At 39.4% G+C, this 22,323-nt stretch overlaps 1 protein-coding gene across 13 annotated transcripts in view; it reads left to right on the top strand.

Moving 5' to 3' along the window:
• Nucleotides 1–22,323, top strand: part of ENOX2 (ecto-NOX disulfide-thiol exchanger 2) — a 289,405-nt gene that overhangs the window by 192,409 nt on the left and 74,673 nt on the right. For all 13 annotated transcript variants that reach the window (XM_061408061.1, XM_061408058.1, XM_061408059.1 and 10 more), the window contains one exon: nucleotides 11,427–11,561. In XM_061408061.1, the coding sequence (XP_061264045.1) occupies nucleotides 11,465–11,561 (97 nt within the window). In that variant the 5' untranslated portion in view covers nucleotides 11,427–11,464. The remainder of the gene's footprint in view (nucleotides 1–11,426; nucleotides 11,562–22,323) is intronic.

Genomic DNA, 22,323 nt, shown 5'->3' with positions numbered 1-22,323 from the left:
GCTGTGAGTTCCTTGGAGAGGCATATGCCAAAATGTTTGACCTTCTTCCTCATTACACCCCAACCCCACTGCAACTGCCATCTGGAGGGCTGGCTTGGCACCCTAGCTTCTTATATATCTAGTTTAAAACCTTGAACATTCCTATTACTGCTCCAGTATGGAGGTGGCTCTCTCCAGGACTCTTCAGCTTATAGACTAGAACAATGAGTCTTATAGCATGAAGGTTACTTTGTGAAACACCCTCTATCCTGAGGTTCTCATCCGCAGACCCTGAGGATCTAGCTCTGCCCCACCACACTCACAGCTCATGTGAGAATAATTACTTACTATATAAGCCAGCATGAAAACCTTTCCCTTTCCCTTTATTTTTTGTCTTTTCCCTCCCCTTCCTTCTCTCTCCCTTCCCCAAGAAAGAGTATGTTGTGATATCCTGATCCCTTTGAGTGGTTCCTTGATCCATCCTTGGTAATACTCATAAAGAGTATTGCCTAGTAGCATCATCTCTCTCAAGCCTCTGGGGAGCCTTGTCTTAAAGCCCCCATCAATTCTCTGACCCTGCATAGCCATGATGCAAGATGTGGCGTCACTGGTGACATCTGTGATCAGACAGAGAATGGGGGTGTGCCTGGGGTGTCAGTGCATTGTTCACAATGATGGATTGTTAATTTTCAAAGAAAATGAAGAAGGATTTAAAATAACATGTACAATGCACAATATTGCTTCCTGAGCAACAAATACCAAACAGAAGATAAACTCTTGAGCCCTAGGCTTAATGTAGACCCCAAACATGATTTATCCTGCTGCTTCCTTTCCCTTAGCTGCAGAACAGAAAATACAATATTATTGAGTTCTAAGACACCCCACCCTGCCCTTGTGCCATAATCTTCCACAAGATAGACCTTGTATACCTGCTGCATGCAAGGTCCTGTATAATATGCTAGAGATGGGGTTTTCTGCCATGTTCCATGCAAGCATTTTCTTAACTTCCTCTCTTTTCCTTTGTCTTGGTATTCCTAGTGTTATTTCCAGGTGCATGCATGCTAACTCAGTCATGTCCAACTGTTTGACCTGCTGGATGGTAGCCCGCCAGGCTCCTCTGTCCCTGGATTTCTCCAGGCAAAAATGTTGGAGCAGGTTGCCATTTCCTACTCAGGGGATCTTCCCCACCCAGGGACCAAACCCATGACTCTTGCATCTCTTGCATTGGCAGGTGGATTCTTTACCACTGAACCACTGGGTTTATATATGGAACAGCAGTTAAGAGCATGAACTGTGGATCAGTGGAGCCAGACTGCCTGGGTTTGAATCCCAGCTCCACTGCAAGCTAATGTATGAGGTTAGCTTGTACAGGTCACTTAACTTTTCTGTTTCCATTACCCTCATTAGTAAAATGGGGATGATGAGAGGTCCTACTTTATAGGGCTTTGAGTTTCAAATTAATGTATATAAAGTGCCTAGAATAATGCTTGGCACATAAGAATTTAAAAAGTATTAACTATTATTGATCTTATAATTACTATCATTCACCATTTATCTAAATCCTGATATGTTCCAGAGGTTTGATGTCTTACCCAGCTTTGAACCACCATTTTCCTTCTGCAAAAATGACTAGCAGCTAAGTTCTGTTCTGGATCACACAGTGCCATCTTATATGGCTATGGCTCTATGAAATAGGCATTGCAGGTAAGTCCCACTTGGACAATTACTGAATCCTTGCAGAGTTAATTTATTTAAAAGCCTATTTATTGGCACCTACTTTGAGCTAGTCACTGTAGACTATACAAAAGTAAATGAGGTTTATATTCCCTACCCTCAAGGTATTAACAAATATGGCTGCTACACACACATTTATTTTAGTAAGTTTAATAACTTTAAATTCTCAAGAAATTCCAGTCAGTTCTTTCTTACCCATAAAGAATTTCTCTGTGATGAAAATTATCTCCCTATCTCCAGAACTATCATTGTTAAAGTTAGTATTTCTGTAATTGTGATTCTCTTACATTATCAGCATGTTTGGACTATAATACCATTTTATCTCCTCTCTCTCCATTTAAAATATTCATAAGAAACCCACTAAAATAGACTTCATCTTAATACAACAACAAAATAGTATCCCGTTTTAAATAGTTTGGCATCTGCTTCTGGGAAGAACAATGTCTGTGCAGGCCTCCCTTATATATACTCATAGATTTCCTTATTAATTTGTTTAAAATTGTTTACTGAACATGTTCTCTATGTCAGACACAGTATCTAGGCATTAGGAATAACAAGGAGGAATAAGGGATTCCAGAGCCTAGGAGGAGAGACAACCACAGAAAAAGGTGATGAAAATATAATGTAGTAAGAGCTGTGATAGTAATGTTTTTAATGATCTAGGGGAACACAGTCAATAAAGGGGCTCTTTTGCGGGGGGGTTTAGTATGATGGATAAGACTGTGGTCATTGGCAATAGAGCTGTCTGGGCTTGTATTCCTGTTCTACCACTTATTAGCTGTGTGATATTGAGCTGATAACCTAAACTCTCCATGCCTCAGTTTTGTTATCTGTATAGTGTAGTGCAATAACTCATATATATGCTGTCTCTCAGTAGACTTTGAACCCTTGAAGGCTAGGACTACTTCTACATCATCATCTTATTTATTACCATGTTATGATTACCACTTAGCAAGTGCTCAATATGACCCAGAAGCCATGCTAAATTCTTCACCCACATTATCTAATTTAATCTTCAATACACTTTTAAGGTAGATACTATCATTTTCCTAATTTTGTTGCTTGACATTTTTCTCATCAGACGCAGTTCTTTATTCAGAGCATTTATCATAATGTGTAATTATTTTATATTCATTCATATTTTTATATCCCCCTCCTTCACTGTAGTGTTAGCTTCATAAAACCAAGGATGAGGCCTGCTTGGCTCACCATAATATCCTCAATATCTAGAATAATGCCAACACATAGAAGATATTCAGTGAACATACGCTAAATATGAAAGGAAGATTGGAAGGCAGGCTGGCAAAAAGAGAAGAAAAGAAAAGAGAATTAATGATCACATTACAGTTACTAAGTAGCAGAGCTAACTGGTCCAGACCCATCTGACTCCCATACCCGTGCTCTTGATCCCTAGGCAAGATTACTTCCTACTCTTGAGAGACTTTCAACAGATGTTTGTTGACAAAGTTCTTTCCTCAACTTTGTACTGCTGCTGCTGCTGCTAAGTCACTTCAGTCGTATCCGACTCTGTGCGACCCCATAGACGGCAGCCCACCAGGCTCCCCCGTCCCTGGGATTCTCCAGGCAAGAACACTGGAGTGGGTTGCCATTTCCTTCTCCAATGCATGAAAGTGAAAAGGGAAAGTAAAGTCGCTCAGTCGTTTCCGACTCTTAGCGACCTCATGGACTGCAGCCCACCAGGCTTCTCCGTCCATGGGGTTTTCCAGGCAAGAGTACTGGAGTGGGGTGTCATTGCCTTCTCCGTGTAATCAAGTTATAGCAAGCATAAAAAACAATGGATGTAAACCTGAACAAAAGAAAGAAAATTGTAGGAGAGTAAATCATCAGAAAAGAGCTTATGTCTTAATAAAATATATTTGGCAAAATGGCAACAATATACTGAACTTGTTTCAAAGGAAATATTGGAAATAATTAACTCTACTAAAGGATGAGGTTATCACAGAATGTGTGTGTGTGTGCATTGTCTTCAAGATCAAATAACTTTGACAGTACTTGAGTACTTAATCAGTGAAGCATAAACAATGCAAAAATAAACAGATGGCAGTAGTGATTTGATAGTTATGTGGTGATACCAGCTTAGAGTAGGTGTTCACTTCCCAGTCTTTTAAATTTTTTTGGTGCTAATGAACTCTTGTTCCAAAGTGCTAATCTTCAATCAGCTTACCTAGGACACACATTTATAGCCACTCTACAACTTGTGATGTCCTGAGGAGTTGCCACACAAGCAGAACAAGAGAACCAGCATAGCAGGACATGATCTACAGACTTGGGTGAGACATTTTGAAGACCATCTGACAACCACTAGCACTTAACCTTCTGAATATATTTGCCTCCTGCCCATGAGTGTGGGACTCATGGGAAAATGAGCAATATCTTCCTTTAGTGACATGGAACTACTTTTGTAAAACACCTAAAAAAATTGTTAGATGTCCATTTGTAGTCTGAAAAGTTAATCAAGACTTAACTTTTCAACCATTAAGTAATGATTTGTAACAGATGTTTAGCACAGCATGTTTTGTTAATGCACACCTTAAATCCAGATTGCTGCCAGAAATGATCATCTGGATTTCTCTTTGAAAGTAGAAACTTGCAATCTTGCTTATATATATGTTGCTAAGTCGCTTCAGTCATGTCCGACTCTGTGCGACCCCATAGACAGCAGCCCATCAGGCTCCCCCATCCCTGGGATTCTCCAGGCAAGAACACTGGAGTGGGTTGCCATTTCCTTCTCCAATGAATGAAAGTGAAAAGTGACAGTGAAGTCGCTCAGTCGTGTCTGACTCCTAGCGACCCCATGGACTGCAGCCTACCAGGCTCCTCTGTCCATGGGATTTTCCAGGCAAGAGTACTGGAGTGGGGTGCCATTGCCTTCTCCAGCTTATATATATGGCTGTGCCTATATGGGGAAAAGATTATAGCCAATAAGATCAAACTGGGTGTATTAGTTGAGTGTATCTATCCCTGGTTATAACTCTTAAGTAAATTCCTACATATAAATTCAGTTGTCCTGGACAGAGAATCAGTTTAGCAATTATGCCATCCATTTTAAGGCAATTTATCATTCTGGAAAGGTATACAAATAATAAATGAGTGTCATTGCATAGATTGCTTATTGTGCCCCAAATCAATATAAGTTGGATTTTCTTTATTCATTCATTCAAGTATTTCTTGAATACCTACCCCATACTAAACATTAACATAAGAAATGGGAAAACAAAGATACCCCAAACCCAGCCCTTGACCTAAAGGAGTATGCGGGCTAGCAGAAGACAAATGTATATCCAATAACTGTAATTCAAGGCAGAGGTAAATGTTCATTGTTCTTGCTTCCTGGAATGCTCTTCAAGCCTAATCCTCCATTCACCACCTAGGAGAAAATCCTATCCCTTTTAAAGACTCTTTTCAAATGATTCTTTGCCAGTGAAGGCTTCCCTGACTAGTCCTGCTCTCCTCCACCTCTCAACCCCGAACACATATGTCCAAACCCATTCCAGCAGATTTCATTACTCCATCTTTGTTCCTATAGCACTTTACTCATAGTTTGTTACAGCACTGATTATAATGATTTATATTTGGTTGTTTATATGTCATGCCTCTCATGGTATGGTGAGTTCTTCCAGAATAATAAATGACTTGTTCATTTCTGTATGCCTAGTCACTAGCACAGAACATGGCATATACTAAGGCTCAATAAAAGCTTGGTTTGGTTTGGGGAGAAGTGAGAGAATAAGCAAATATATGAAAATCAAATTCTAGATAAAATATTATGAGAAAATATAGGAAAAAGTGATTAATTTTAGTGAAGTGGCTTCACAGACAGGAGGCATTTGAGAAGATCCTTGAGAAATGAGTTGAATTTAACAGGTGGAGATGGGTGTTGGGGGAAGGGAGGGAGATGAGACGGGCATTTAAAGCAGAACTCCTTGAGGATTTAAGAACTGAGCTCACTGTAGCAAAATAATGCTGTTAATTATGCATCGTCCTTATCTGTTCACTGTAAACAAGCCTAACAGGAACTCTACTTGCTAATGTTTTAACAAGCACTGTGAATTAATATATATTTTGAAAAGAGTGATATAGTATTGTCCTTTAAAAAAAACTGATAATTTAGTTCATTCTCCCTCCACCCCCACCAAATTAGTCCAGGGCTTGGCTAGGTACATTGTAAACTCTTCTTCTTTAATCTCAAAATTCTATATTGAGAATAATTCCTAATTCTCTTATACATTTCCCAAACTGCTGCACAAGAAAATATTTTTCACATTAGGGTTCAGTCCTTTTAAACCTAGCTGTTTCCTCTAAGTTGTTCTGCAGCCAGCAGAGAAAATCAAAGTGTAGACTCAGTAATGTCTAAAGGTCCCTTCCAGCTATGACATTCTCTAAAAACTTGCCCCTCTAGTTGGCAATTGGGAGTCAAGATGAACCTAATAATCATTATATAAACTCTTGGCCCAAAGGATATTTGATGCCCATGTTTTCTTGATCTTATTTACAAGGAGGCTATTTCCAGCCTTGTATGCCTTCAAGGTGAACACTGAAAACTGGGGGTGAGGACTAGAGCTCCTACAGACGGAGAAACCACCAGTTCTGAAATTTAACTTCTGACTGCAGTAACAAATGCTTAGGGCCATCAATCACTCTTGGGGGCAGGGAGTGGTTTATGGAGGGGAAGCAAAGGCAGTCTGTCTAGAAGAATAATAAAAACTAGCATTTCAGAAATTATGTTTTTGGCCACATGCATTTACTTCTAATGACCAATCATTGTCCAAAATAGCACTTGTGTAAATAACCCAGTCATGGTTCATCCCTCATATTGCCAGGTTGGAAGGATGTGATGGACGAATGTTAGCAAGCTACTATTAGGAAAGAGTTGCCTTCCGGGGTGTAATTGGCAGGAGTGCATACTGGGAGGTAGGAGGAAAGCAATGGAAAGGTTTCTTTTTTAATGCATATCAGTAGTCAGAGGGAAATTCACCAAAATAAAAGACGTTTTGTGCTCAGGTGACTTACAACTATGTCTCTCCCAACTGTGCAATGTATACATGCATATGCATGTATCATCCACTTCAACATCTCTGCTTACTTCTCGTCCCTGCTCTGGAATGTCTTACCCCCTCTTCTTTACCTATTTAATAACTAACCATAACTCAAGACATATTTTATAGAAATCTTGCCCATTGTTTCAAATCCTGTCTTCTCCTAAAAGCGTTCCTTAAACTTCAATAACATTCCTAGTCTATACCATTTGAGTCTTTCACTGTTTCCTAATTGTTTACTTGGAGATACCAAAGCATGGTGCCTAAAAGTATACATCCTGTGTGACCTTGAACTACATATGTAAGTCTTCAAAGCCTCTCATCTATTAAATGGAGTTATAAAGAGCCCTTATCTCATCGGGTTGTTTTGAAAGTTAAATGAAAACACTGCATGCCAAGAGCTTTACCTAACATATGGCAAGTGTTTGATGGTGGCAGTAATGGATAAAGTGTAGTGAAGTGAAGTCGCTCAGTCGTGTCCGACTATTTGCGACCCCATAGACTGTACCCTACCAGGCTCCTCTGTCCATGGGATTTTCCAGGCAATAGTACTGGAATGGATTGCCATTTCCTTCTCCAGGGGATCTTCCCAACCCAGGGCTCGAACCCGGGTCTCCCACATTGTAGACAGATGCTTTACCATCTGAGCCACCAGGGAAGTCCAGTAATGGATAGAGGTGGTGATAATAGTAATAATAGTGATAATAGTAGTAATCAACACCATCATCATCAGTCTCTTCAATTAGATTGTATAACCTTTAAGGGCAGGGACTGTCTCCTATCTACTTGTTCTCTGCTATCCTAACACGTGAAATACTCAATTGGCTAAGTTTATATTTGTTAATGGTGTGTCCAACTCAATAGTACTGCCTCAAAGATGTGAAATTCCGTTAGGAATGTATTTTTTCTTTTCCATGGTACTATAGAAGCCCTTGGGTGGTTTTTCTTGGTTTGCAAGCATGAGTAGTTCGGATGGATGCTGATGAAGTAATCATTTGCAACTAGACTATGAGAAGAATGGGAAATGTCTTAATTATTCCAAGCTCCTGTGCTGTGTACACTTGAAAAGAAAAACTCAGAAAACTAAGAAATGCTGGTTCAAAAATCAAAGAAGAAATAGATATTTCATGTTCATGGATTTTGTTGTTGTTCAGTCGCTAAGTACTAACCTTTGAATGTGAGTGTGTCTGCTATTTGAGTTCATTAAAATAATGGAAAGCAGAGCTCTGAAGCTTTAGAGGGAAAGAAGCTATCCAGTATCTTTCCCTATAGACCATTCATTCCATGCTGGAAGAAGACATGCAGAATTCTAATATTAGTATAAGCAGTGCAATCCTCTCTCATATCTTCCCTTAATAATAATAATAGTAATAATTAGTATAGTATAATATTATTTAAAATGATACTAAGTGTCTTGTTCAGTTCAGTTCAGTCAGTCATGTCTGACTCTTTGTGACCCCATGGACTGCAGCACACCAGGCTTCCCTATCCATCACCAACTCCCAGAGCTTGCTCAAACTCATGTGCATCGAGTTGGTGATGCCATCCAACCATCGCATCCTCCATCATCCCCTTCTCCTCTCACCTTCAATCTTTCCCAGCATCAAGGTCTTTTCCAGTGAGTTGGCTCTGTGCATCAGATGGCCAAAGTATTGGTGCATCAGTGATTCCAATGAATATTCAGGGTTGAATTCCTTTAAAATTGACTGGTTTAATTTCCTTGCAGTCCAAGGGGCTCTCAAGAATCTTCTCCAGCACGACATAGATAGGAAGACTCAATACTGTCAAGATATCGGTTTTTCCCAACTTGATTCAATGCAATTTCAATCAAAACCCAAGCAAGTTATTTTGTGGATATGAAAAAAAAAAATATTCTAAAGTTTATGGAGAGGTAAAAGACCTGATCAGAATAGCCAACACAGTATTGAAGAAGAAGAACAAAGTTGGAAAACTGATGCTACACAACTTTAAGACTTACTATAAAGCTACAGTAATCAAGACAGTGTGGCATTGGTGAAAGAATAGACAAATAGATCAATGAAACAGAATAGAGAGCCCAGAAATAGACCCACATGAATAGAATCAACAGATCTTTGATGAATGGAGCAAAGGTAGTCTCTTCAACAAATGTGCTGAAACAACTGGACATCCACATGCAAAAAAATGAATCTACATACAAATTTTATACCCATCACAAAACTAACTCAAAATGGATCATAGACCAAAATGTAACAGGCAAAACTATAAAACTCCTAGAAGACAACATAAGAGAAAACCTAGATGACACCTTGGATATGGGTATAACTGTTTAACTATAACACCAAAATTATGATCCATGAAAGAAATTTTTGGTCACCTAAACTTCATTAAAATTAAAAACTTTGTGAAAGACAATGTCAAGAGATTGAGAAAACAAGCCATAGACTTGAAGAAAGTATTTACAAAATACATACCTGATAAAGGACTATTGTCTAAAATATACAAGGAACTCTTAAAATTCAACAATAGTAAAACAAACAACCTGATTGAAAAATAGACCAGTGACTCACATAGTAAGTGTGTTAGTCGCTCAGTCGTGCCCGACTCTTTGCGACCCCATGGACTGCAGCCCACCAGGCTCCTCTGTCCATGAGATTTTCCAGGCAAGGATACTGGAATGGGTTGCCATTTCCTTCTCCAGGGGATCTTCCCAACCCAGGGATTGAACCCAGGTCACCTGCACTGCAGGCAGATTCTTTACCAACTGAGCTACAAGGGAAGCTCCACCCCCACCTCTTCAAAGAAAATAAATGTATGGATGGTAAATAAGGATATTGAAAAACTGCTTTCTATCATATGTCATCAGGGCAATGCAAATTAAAACAACAACAAAACACCACTACAAACCTTTTAGAATGGCCAAAATCCAGAATACTGATAACACTGAATACTGATGATGATGTGGATCAATAGGAACTTTCATTTACTGGAGGTGGGGATGCAAAATGGTACAAGTACTTTGGAAGAAGCATTGATGACTTTGTTTTTTAAAAATTAATTTTAATTGGAAGCTAATTACAATATTTTGGTGGGTTTTGCCATATATTGACATGAATCAGCCACAGGTGTATATGTGTCCCCCCGTCCCAAACCCCCCTCCCACCTCCCTCCCCATCCCATCCCTCTGGGTTATCCCAGTGCACCGGCTTTGAGTGCCCTGTTTCATGCATCGAACTTGGACTGGTCATCTCTTTCACATATGGTAATATACATGTTTCAATGCTATTCTCTCAGATAATCCCACCCTTCCCTTCTCCCACAGAGTCCAAAAGTCTTTATATCTGTGTCTCTTTTGCTGTCTCGCGTATAAGGTTGTCATTACCATCTTTCTAAATTCCATATATATGCATTAATATATGGTATTGGTGTTTTTCTTTCTGACTTACTTCATTCTGTATATTAGGCTCCAGTTTCATCCACCTCATTAGAACTGACTCAAACGTGTTCTTTCTAATAGCTGAGTAATATTCCATTGTGTATATGTACCACAAGTTTCTTATCCATTCATCTGCCAATGGACATCTAGGTTGCTTCCATGTCCTAGCTACTGTAAACAGTGCTGTGATGAACACTGGGGTACACGTGCACTGATGACTTCTTATGAAACCACATATGTTCTTACCATAGGGTCCAGTGATTGCATTCCTTTGGTGTTTACCCAAAGGAGTTGAAAACTTATGTTCACACAAAATGTGTACACAAATATTTATAGCCGTTTTATTCATAATTGCCAAAACTTTGAAGTAACCACAATGTCCTTCAGTAGGTAAAAAGATAAACGCTGGTATATCCAGACAATGAAATATTATTCAGCACTAAAGATAAATGAGCTATGGAGCCATGAAAAGACTTGGAGTAAACTTAAATACATAAGACTAAGTGAAAAAAGCCAATTTGAAAAGGCTACATACTGTATGATTCCAAGTATATGACATTCTAGAAAAAGCAAAACTGTTGAGATGGTAAAAGATCAGTGATTGCTGGGGTTGGGGGAGGGGACAAGGATGAATAGCAGAGCACAAAGGAATTTTAGGGCAGTGAAATTACCCTGTGTGATATGGCTATATGTTATAAATTTTTCAAAACCTGTAGAATGTAAAACACCAAACTGAAGCCTAATGTAAACTATGGCTGTTGAGTGATTATGATGCATCAATATACATTCACCAGTTGTAACAAATGAACCACTCTCGTGAGGGATATTGATAATGGGAGAGGCAGTGCATGTGTGGGGGTGGAGGTATATGTGTAATCTCTGTACTTTTCCCTCACTTTCACTGTGAACCTAAAACTGCTGTAAAAAAAAAAAGTTTTCTTTTACTTTAAAACAGGTAGGAAGGAGTGAGGGAAGGAAGGAGGGGGAGAGTAAAGGGAGAGAGAGAAAGAGAGAAAGAAACACTAAAATGCTGTCTGATAAATTGTGTGTTCAAATTCTATGACTTCCTGCCAGTTCAAGCTGTATTGTTTTAACCCTTGTAAAGAGCTGAAATTAAGGCTGTATCCAGCACTTGTCCATCAGTCCATTTCTGTAAAGAGTTTGCCAGATTCACAATGGTAAGTGAACCAGATACTGAAACCTAAAAACAACAAATTATTTTGCTTGTCATTTCTTTCTAGCTGATAATAGTAGAACTCTGAATGTGGATTCAACTGCAATGACTCTACCTATGTCTGATCCAACTGCATGGGCCACAGCAATGAATAATCTTGGAATGGCACCACTGGGAATTGCTGGACAACCAATTTTACCTGGTATGCTATTTTTAATCACCTCACAAGTGTTTCTTTTTATTGACCATGTGAACATAAATATAACAGTATGACACAACTTATTTTGAAGTTGACATTTACTAGATTCTGCCTAGAGTGTGCATTTTTGTAATATGAGCTTGATAGCTCATGAATTACAGGGTGGCCTGTAGTCACTAGTATACTCCCTATTGCACTATGGTCAAGCTAGGGCTATATCAGATGCAGGATATGGTCACTGAACATTTAAGTAGTTCATTGAAATAAAAGTACAAGAGAATTCAGCAAGGAATTATAGTTTGTCTAATTTTATACATTTCTTAAGTGAAAAATAAACGTGTAGCTAGAATGAGAACTTAGACATCCCCAAAATCTTAGGTTCCTAAAGGAAAAGACAGGAGATGCTGAGAAATAACCCAAAGACTATTGTTAACGTTGAATAACTGTTCGAATATTTAAAACAAAGTAACCTGTAAGAGAATGAGCACTGTGTACTAACTCCATCTCCACTAAAGATAAAAATCAAAATAAAAATGCCATATCATCTGAAGGGTTTCGTTTAGACACAAAAAACTTCCTGGAATGTCAGAGCAATTAACTATTAAAATGGGTTTGTTAATGTGCCTTGGGCAACTCAAATCTTGTATTGCCTCTGCATATGACCTTAAATGACCATGAAAGTACTGCGAGTATTGATTTGGAGGGTCACAAAGAAATGTTAGCAAGTAGGCAAATATGCAAATGTAAATTCTTGAATGATTATAAATGATATATGAAATATAAATTTGATTTTTAAAATGGGTTTGTGAAGACATTAGAGAATCACCATATCACGAATCCTGGACTACTTTTAAAACATCCTAAACATTAATCTTCCAAATTCAGTTAAGGCCAGTCTACACTACTTGCTACTCAAAGTGTGGTCCACATAACCTGGAAGCTGTTAAGAATTCCAGAATCTTGGGCCACAGCCTAAACCTACTGAATCAAACCTGAATTTTCCCATGATCCCCACGTGATTCATAAGCTCATTAAAGTTGAGAAACAAATCTAGAATGATGCACGTAGTGTTGTTGTGAGAATTAAATCATACTTCGACAATGCCTGACACACACTAAGTGCTCCAAAATGTTGGCCATTTAAAAATCAAAATTAATATACTTCTCATAAACATTTCCTAAAGGAGTAGTGGGTTTTTTGTTTCGTTTTTCTTTCTTATTTCATTATAATAGAATTTAAACTAAAATTTCATGTATTATAGCTTTATATACAGTGGTCCTGAATCACAATCTCATAGTCTAGAGCAACTAGATTATCTGATTTGGCTTAAATATTACCAGTTCATGGAAGTCTGAGCTGTATGGGTATATATCTTCAAAAATATCTTGAGGCCAGATCTGCTCTGATATCAAGGTAACTAAACATTAGCTTATATCAGATTATTTGTAAATTACCACATCTAAACATAAATCTGTGCTCACAAAGTAATCTTCAGTGCTTAGCCAGCCATCTACAATGTGGAACAACAAAAAAGGCCTAGCTTTGAGAGTAAAAAGGTCATCCAAACCATTGTTACAGGCCCAATGCTTGTGCTTGGGTCAATGTTAAGCCTAGAAAATTGGGATTGTTTTCCTAACAGTAGCTCAGATGGCTATTTCTGCAGAAACAGTACCTTCTTAGTATTTAATAACACAGGTTGCAAGGACCAACAGCTTGTGTTAAATCCTGGCTTTGCCACTTTCTAGCTACATGACCTTGAGCAAAGTATTTGACCTATTTGTATTTCAGCTTTCTCATCTGTAAAATGGAGATGGTTATAGTATGTACCTCATAGGATTGCTGTGAAGGCTAAATAATATACTTAGCGCAATGCTTGGTAAGGTTTAACTAATGTCATTATTATTGCTATTAGTCATTTTACATGTTATTTAAGATAAAGGAAATACTAATATACTTCCTTCAAATGGCTACTAAGCTGCCACTTACATTGAAAAGTACTTGGCTGCTAGGGAGCCAATGTTGGCTCTACTGAGTGTTCCTCACATCCACCCCAACTAGACGTTTGTAACCTCAAGAGTGATTTTAATTTCTACTTCAAGCTCCTTTGCCCTCCTCTTGTTTTCTTAAGGACTATGAAGAAATGGCCTCTTAGGGTCCCCTTTAACCTTGTGATTCAGTGATCATTTCGCTATGCTCCAAGGAAAGTTTTGGAAAACTGTCTTAGAAATACTGATATTTAGTTCAGCAGTGCCCCTCTCTTAAATGTATATGCGGCAATAGTGCTAAACTGAGATACACTTGGTAAAGCTATGTGTAAAATCACTTCAATTATATTTGAAGTGATTTTTTTCTCCTTTCTGTATTATTTTTGGAGAAGGCAATGGCACCCCACTCCAGTACTCTTGCCTGGAAAATCCCATGGATGGAGGAGCCTGGTAGGCTGCAGTCCATGGGGTCGCTAAGAGTTGGAAACGACTGAGCGACTTCACTTTCACTTTTCACTTTCATGCATTGGAGAAGGAAATGGCAACCCACTCCAGTGTTCTTGCCTGGAGAATCCCAGGGACGGGGAGCCTGGTGGGCTGCCGTCTATGGGGTTGCACAGAGTCGGACACGACTGAAGTGACGCAGCAGCAGCAGCAGCAGCAGCAGTGCCCCTCTCTTAAATGTATATGGGGCAATAGTGCTAAACTGAGACATACTTTGTAAAACTATGTGTAAAATCACTTCAATTGTATGTAAAGTGATTTTTTTCTCCTTTCTGTATTATTCTAGGAAAGCAGTTTAATCATTGAGATTAGAATGTGGGCCCTGGATATAGACTGCCTAGGTTCAGATAAATCCCTGCTCTGCCATTAAGTAACTGTGTAACCTTCGACAATTTACCTAACCTCTCTCTGAGTCAGTTTCTCCATTTGTCAAACAGAATAATAATAGCATCTATGACTCAGCATTGTCATGAGGATTACTGAGTTAATACATGTAATGTAAAGTCTTAGAATGATGCCTGACTCACAGTAATTCCTCAATGAAGTCAGCTATGATTATTTATTATTTCAAGTTCACATCTGATAGATGACTCACACAAAAAAGTTGAATTATGACTTATTTTTGTTCTTAACAACAACGAAGTATAATGAATGCAGGGGCACATTTGTCGCTGGAGAAGCACTGGACAGTGACAGGTAAAGAGAACAGTATGTGTCTGACAGTGGTGATGACTGCTCCCTATACATCTGGTAGGGGTGTCCAGAGAAGTAGAAAGTGGGCACTACACTCCAATGCTGCCTACCCATCTTCTTGCTAGAGTCTGGGAAATAGGGGGGCTGCCATAGTTTTATATCATATTTTAACTGAATGGGATAAAACATCCCCCTACTCGTCTTCCTACTGCCCCAAATTCCTTACAATGGAAAAGGCAGCAAATGAGCCATACAGAACTGTCTCATCTGGCCTATCTCTGACAATAGAAAAGGCTTTGTCAATGATGAAAAACAAATGATACATAAGCTTTCTTGACGTCCCCCAGAGAGTCCAAATCCACATTGTCATGGATGCTGAGTCTCTTGGACACATATCTGTCATCAGGGCAATGTCTAGCTTATTACATTCATTGGATGGGGAACAGAGACAGGCCATCTCTGGGGTTTGGTGTGGAGCTCCCTTTCATCTAACATGGTGTTTTTTTGGACAACTGCTGTTCGATAAAATTAATCCACAATGATGCCAGATTAGAAGGTCCCCTCTGGCCAGTGCCTATCTTTCCTGCAAGAGCATTTGCTTTTCCAAGCTGGTCAAATAAGATTAATGTTAGTTTTCACATGAAGGGAGGCACCAAAAAGAGTCGAGCTGCCTCCTTAAGGAACATTGTTCTGCCTGTCATCCTGGATGAATCCAAGAATGGACCATTTAAAGGGTACTCGCTGAATACTGTGTGTTGCTTCCTTTATTTTCGCCTAAATTAAAATATCCTTAGCAACCAAATGGAGCCTGTGAAGTCCCAAAGAAGAAGTGTCCCTCATTATGGTGTCTCCACTGTATTGACTATGCCTCCTCCATAATGAGAGATGTTGGAAAATGTGGACTATGGACCTTATTCCCAGAGCAAGACCCAGCCCATCTATGAAAACTGTCATTGTAAGAAAGAGGTTCTCACTGGACATAGCAGGCAAACTCTGATGAGAACAGAAAGAAAGAATGAAGATGTGTGACACATGATAGATCACTGTGCTCCAAGCTCCTCAAGGAGGCCCGGACTTGGGTTTCTATTATTTTAATATTTTCCACAAATTAGAATGTGCCTTCAGTGGCAGATAAGGTTGAGATTCCGAGAAAGGAGAGCACTATTCATCATCATGGTGGACACTTCACCAAGAGCCAACGATATATAAACCAATGTACCAAATAGAACCAATGTCTCTCAGAAACAAGCTTGAATCCTACCAAGTGATGGCACTCTCAAGATTTCCCAAGGAAACTATTATGAAGAATCCAGTAAAGTGTGATGGTTTATGTATTCATTTATACAAGAAATATTTATTGAGGCCTGCTGTATGTGAGAAGCCCTCAGTTCAGTTCAGTTCAGTTCAGTCGCTCAGTCGTGTCCAACTCTTTGTGACCCCATGAACTGCAGCACGCCAGGCGTCTTTGTCCATCACCAACTCCCAGAGTTTACTCAAACTCATGTCCATTGAGTCAGTGATACCATCCAACCACCTCATTCTCTGTCATCCCCTTCTCTTCCTGCCTTCAATCTTTCCCAGCATCAGGGTCTTTTCAAATGAGTCAGTTCTTTGTATCAGGTGGCCAAAGTATCGGAGTTTCAGCTTCAGCATCAGTCCTTCCAATGAATATTCAGGACTGATTTCCTTTAGGATGGACTGGTTGGATCTCCTTGCAGTCCAAGGGACTCTCAAGAATCTTCTCCAACACCACAGTTCAAAAGCATCAATTCTTCAGTCATTGCCTTTGAGCTCAGAATCCCGTGGCAGAGGCAGCAAAGTCTGTATCACTGCACTACAATGAAGCAAGTGTCATAGTAGATACATATGGAAAAGTTTTGTTTCATCCAGGGTGGAATGGAGGAGGTGTTAGGTGGGTAGTGGTGATCAGGGAAGTTTCATAGAAGGGACAACATTTGAGCTCAGTGTTCAGGGATATATAGTTAAATATCAGGTGAAAAAGACAAGGAACTAACAACAGTCCAGGCAGAGGATATGGGACACCAATGACTGGAAGGTATGCAAGATTATACAGTATGGGAACAATTGTTAAATCCTAAAGTGATTTCCATCACCCATTCCATGAAACTTTTTTTTTTTTTTGGTGTAATAAAGTTTTATTAAAGTGTAAAGGAGATAGACAAAGCTTCTGACATAGGCATCAGAAGGGGGCAGAAAGAATACCCCTCCACGAAACATTTGAGGCCGCTTTTAAAAAAGATTACAATTAAAGAGAAAAATTACAAGTAAAATAAACCATCATCTGGGAAAATATAAATGAGAATAGAAGGTGAAGGCCATGTAGGGAGATTAATTAGAATTCAGATGTATAGGTCATAGAATCCCACTCAGTTTCTAAAGGGGAGCTGCACTTGTGACCAGGTAGCCAAAACAAAGGCAATGGCATCCCACTCCAATACTCTTGCCTGGAAAGTCCCACAGACGGAGGAGCCTGGTGGGCTGCAGTCCATGGGGTCACTAGGAGTCGGACATGACTGAACGACTTCCCTTTCACTTTCATGCATTGGAGAAGGAAATGGCAACCCACTTCAGTGTTCTTGCCTGGAGAATCCCAGGGACGGGGGAGCCTGGTGGGCTGCCGTTTATGGGGTCGCACAGAGTCGGACACGACTGAAGTGACTTAACAGCAGCAGCAGCAGCCAAAACAAAAGGGAAACCTGATCAGTTATATAATTTGCATTTTCCCTGTAGAAAAAATATACCAATCCTCAGGAGAAGTCAAACTGTTCATGGCACTTAACACATGTGTATCTGTGTTTGACACCATAGTTCTGAAAGGATTTTTTCATAGAAATCTTCATATATAGTGGTGTACACTAAGATAGTTGAGCCATCTCCAAAGCCCACACACTGGGATATAATCCAGGACCAGTTGATTCTGCATTCCTTAGTCTGATGCAAAGTGTAGAAGCTAAGAATATAGTGTATTTTTCATGAAGCTGTATTTGCTCAATTGAAAGGACTATTTTTTATTCAGAGATTATAGATTTCCTATATTTTTGGTTTTTAAATGTTCTGTCTTTTATGAATTGCAAAATGGTACATGGTTAGTTTTTGTTATTTTTTTCCATGTCTTTTCTTGGCAAATTAAGAGGTTGGCAACCTTAAATATATAGATGTATATGCTTTTATCTTATTCATCTCTAAAATCCAGAAATCTAGGAACCAAAGATGAGGTGTGAAATGTCCTCCCTAATGCCTTCCCAAAGGTGTTCACAGCGTCCCTGAATCTGCCAAATGTTCTAACAAGAACACAAAGACAAAATAGGAAGGAATAGGGGGAAGGTGGGCTATAAAGATAGATAATTGCAAAAACTTATACTAAAGAAATAAAGCTTCATTGGTTGAAATTTGGGATCAAAGTTGATATTTATTAAGGAGAGTCTTTATGAGATGAAATTATACCACAAAACCCACCCGAGCCCAGCTTACTGCCTCGTTTGTCATTGTACATTGTTCATGTACAACATGAACCAGGCCCTGTCTCAGCTTTCCAACTAGCCTGAAGCAGGGGTTTTGATGATCTTCTGGAGAAGCAGGACAGATTTTTGGTAGAATTTGAGAGTCCCTGTGCAAAAACTTAGAAATTTCCAAGATGGCTCGTTGTAAGGTCAAGATCTTCTCACAACTTAGCCAAGCTGTCCTTAGAAATCTGTGTTCCCTCTTCAGGTTGTCTGCCTGTAAAGTTTTTTCAAGGATCTGTGTAGAGAGGAGGCAGTCAGGACTGTAGTGAGTTAAAATTTCTCAGTATCCAGGTGTAATTCATTTTCTAATGAATTTTGTAGGAAGTCTAAAGAGATAGCAATAATGTACCATAAATGTATACCTGAATTGGAATCATAATTTTCTATAAAATAGCTTAATTATGCATATATAATTAGATCCTATTTGGAACACTTATTTTAGACTAATCCGTAGTTGCATTTCAGTGGTTTTATTGTGCATACAGATTACCTCCTTGTGATCAAGGGTCTCTGGAATACCTAAAAGATTAGAAATGCCTTTAATGGATCCAGGGGGACTTGGTTGGGGAGAAGTCATCTTTCTGAGGGCAGAGCGGGGCCTCCAGCCAGCCAGAACCAGGGTCCAGTTCTGAAAAAGCAAGCAGGGTAGTAAAAACCCCAGCTCCTATATCTGCCTATCTCTAGTTCATACATTGCTACAATTCCAACTTCACCTGTAAGTCAAAGTTGAGACTTCGGATTTATTTATTTATTTTTATTGGTTCCTTCAGTATTCTTCTCTTAAGATAATCCCAACTTCTGTAACCACAAAGTTGTGTTGTCTGGCCTTAATTAGCTTTGTTGCTGTAAGATAGCCCCCTCCAGTCCATCTCGAGTCTCTCTGGTTATAGAGCATACAGGATGGTGCTTGGAGAAAGAATGGGCCAGACCCAGGGCTGAACCCTTCCCTTGAGCCCTCTAAGGATGCCACCTTGGGCCAGTCACCTCTCTCTGACCTCCCGTTTATCCCTCTAAATTGTGGGGATTAAATGAGATAATTCTGTTTCAGAAACCATCCAGCATTGTGTTTGAAATACAACTCTCAAAAATGCTACTTTCTTTCCCCAAATCATTACCGCAGTGAAAGTCAGTTGAGACTTTGGATGTAGAACAAAGGCCTCTAAATCATCTCACACTGTGACAATACATATATTGAATATGTCAACAGGAAATTTTGGCTGTGGAGATAAGCAACTTTAAGAAAGCCTTTTGGACAGGAACATTTGAAGGACTCTGCAGGTTGGATAGGTAGAAAACAGAGTTTATTCTCACAAAAAGTATTGTTTTCTTCCTGCGGACCCATGGACTTTGTGAAAAGCAGAGTAGACTAATGTTTGTCCAACTCTTTGTGACCCCATGGATGGTAACCTGCCAGGCTCCTCTGTCCATGGAATTTTCCAGATGAGAATACTGTGGGTTGCCATTTCCTCCTCCAGGGGATCTTCCCAACCCAGAGATCAAGGTCACTTCTCTAGCGTGTCCTGCATTAGCCAGTGGATTCTTTACTGCTGAGCCACCTGAGAAGCATGGCACCTTGGCGGGGACAGATAAAACACTAGACTCGGGTGGATCCTTCCTTCCCATTTACACTAGGACCCTCTCCACATGGTCTCTCCAGCATGGTAGTCAGACTTGTTACATTGTGACTGAAGCTCCCATAAGCAAGTATTCCCAGAGACAAGTAAACATTTTCTGTCTCTTGAGGCCTGGCCCTGAAAACGTGCACCACATCCCTTCTGCCATATTCTGTTGGTCAAAGCAGTTCTAGAACCCATCCAGATCCTCAAGAGGATGGGACATAGACCTCACCTCTTTACAGAAGGGGAATCAAAGAATTTTGTATCTACCTTCAATCCACCACGCTTGGAAAAAAGAATTATACAGAAACATTTTGTTATTCATCTACCATGTTTTTCAGCATACCTGTTTCACCTTATACCTGTAATTAAACTAATTCATGAAAACAGTTGCCATAGTACACTGAGAGGTGGTGCAGCGGTTAAGAGCGTTAGAGTTAAACCGATCTGGATTTGAATCCTAGGTCTTGTCTCAGTTACTGGCTGTGTAACATTGGGCAAGTGACTAAACCCTCTGAGCCCCAGTTTCTTTATCTATAAAAGGAAAGATAATAATAGTACCTAGCCCACAGGTCATTTGGAATGAGATTATATTAGCACAGTCCCTAGCACAATGGAAGCACCCAATAAGCAATTATAGTGATGATAATAATAATTGATGATAAAGCATTGTAACTCTTTGCATGGCTTTTCCCAAACTAAACTATGAGGTTGATGATTTTGTCCTACTCATTCCTTCAACCTCAACACCTGCAGAGGGGCTGGCATCGAAATATTTAAGGACATACAAGTAGATAGACATGGGGAAGATTGGACGGCAGCAGAGAAATGACATTTGCCTCCGTTGCAGCTCCCTGGCTCGGATAGACACAGAGAGCAGGGGACAGTAATATTGCTTAATAACTACTCTAGGTTGAGTTAAGTGCAAGTTGCTAGGCATCAGGAAAACTTAAGGCTACACTGAAACATTACTTAAAAATCATGTAATGGAGATGTAATAGAGCTGCAACTCAGAGGAACAAGCTGGCCCAACTACAAAACAACATTTGCAGCATTTCCATTAAACTAAAGTTTGGAAAATACATAAATCAGAAGAAGGAATACAAACCAACATCTTATGACAATTCCACCAACGGCTATGTCAAGAATCAAGAAGGCAGTAGGGAAAAGGTTTTAGAAGAAGATATGGTAAAAGCAAAACAGAACATTTATTGTGAAAGTACTTTGGGGGGATACCTTGGCCTATTCCACAACCCTTTTATAAAATAATTTCAGATTCCTAACGTAAAGTGCTAATACTATCTACATATTGGCTGTATTCCTCCAGTCAGAATAGGATCTGGGAAAGGAAGAGAACTTTTCTGGTATTCTGTTCCCAATGTATTTTAAATTATTGGACTTCTTGGATTTTTTTCAGGTTCCGCAATACTTCTGTAAGACCCATGATTTCAAACAGTTATTTTTCTATGTTGGTATTAGAAATTCAAGTCTACTTTGGTCTTCATGGTTGAAGATAAACAAAAGAAATAATCAATGTGATAGGAGCCCTTGAAATGTCATGTGCAATGTACAACCTGCCCTCCAGCAAGCCCTGCTAGGCAGTGCAGCCTATGGAACTCTTGGCATATTGAATGCAAAGAAGAAAGGGAGTTTATCTACTCTGGCTTTAGCCATATGTCATGAATATACTTGCTTTTAAATGAATTTCATAAAATATTAATGTAATCATACTGAAAAGCGCAGTGGTGAGTACATCAGTCAAGAGTTATATTTATCCTGTGTATTTGTTTTTTGTTTGTCTCCATTTATTAGTAGACAGTACATGGAGACAGGCATTTCTTTCTCAGTTGAAGTGGCAAAACTTGTTTAATGAACTGATGTTTCTGTAATCTGTGGTAAGGTGGAGTTGTGAGTGATAGAACTATATGAATAACAATGAGGAGGCAGGCAGAACAATAAAAGGAAGACAAACATTTCAGTAGGAGGGAGAAATAGATGGGATTGTTTAGTTGGCACACAATCTATTCTGATCTTCTCCTACTGAAAATTAACAGTTTGTAAGTGGGGGAAATAATGTTAACAATTTTTCCAAAATCTTATACACAAGAGATCAAATGTTCCAAAGACATAATAGCATTTTTAGCCACAGCGTTCTTATTCTACAGCATAGGAACACAGAGTGTCAGGAGCCCTAAGATCTCCAAGATGGGAAAAAAGTCCTGGACTCCCTGCCCCGCTGTCTAGAGCCTGACAGATAGGAGGCTATCACAAATGTTCGTGGGATGTGGAAGTGAGTGCCTGAACAAATGAATTTACTAGTGTGTGGACACATGTCTGGAATGGAAGAAAGGAAATTTACCTATCAGGACCACCATCGATCAGGCCAGAGCCTTTTATATCTGTTCTGTCCTTTCATTCCTTGAGCTAAATGTCATTGTTTATC

The sequence above is a fragment of the Bos javanicus genome, chromosome X, assembly GCF_032452875.1.
Source record: "Bos javanicus breed banteng chromosome X, ARS-OSU_banteng_1.0, whole genome shotgun sequence".
In the NCBI taxonomy this organism is placed as follows: Eukaryota; Metazoa; Chordata; class Mammalia; order Artiodactyla; family Bovidae; genus Bos; species Bos javanicus.
Note: the sequence above shows the minus strand (reverse complement) of the source record. Positions and strands in the feature narration are given on the sequence as shown.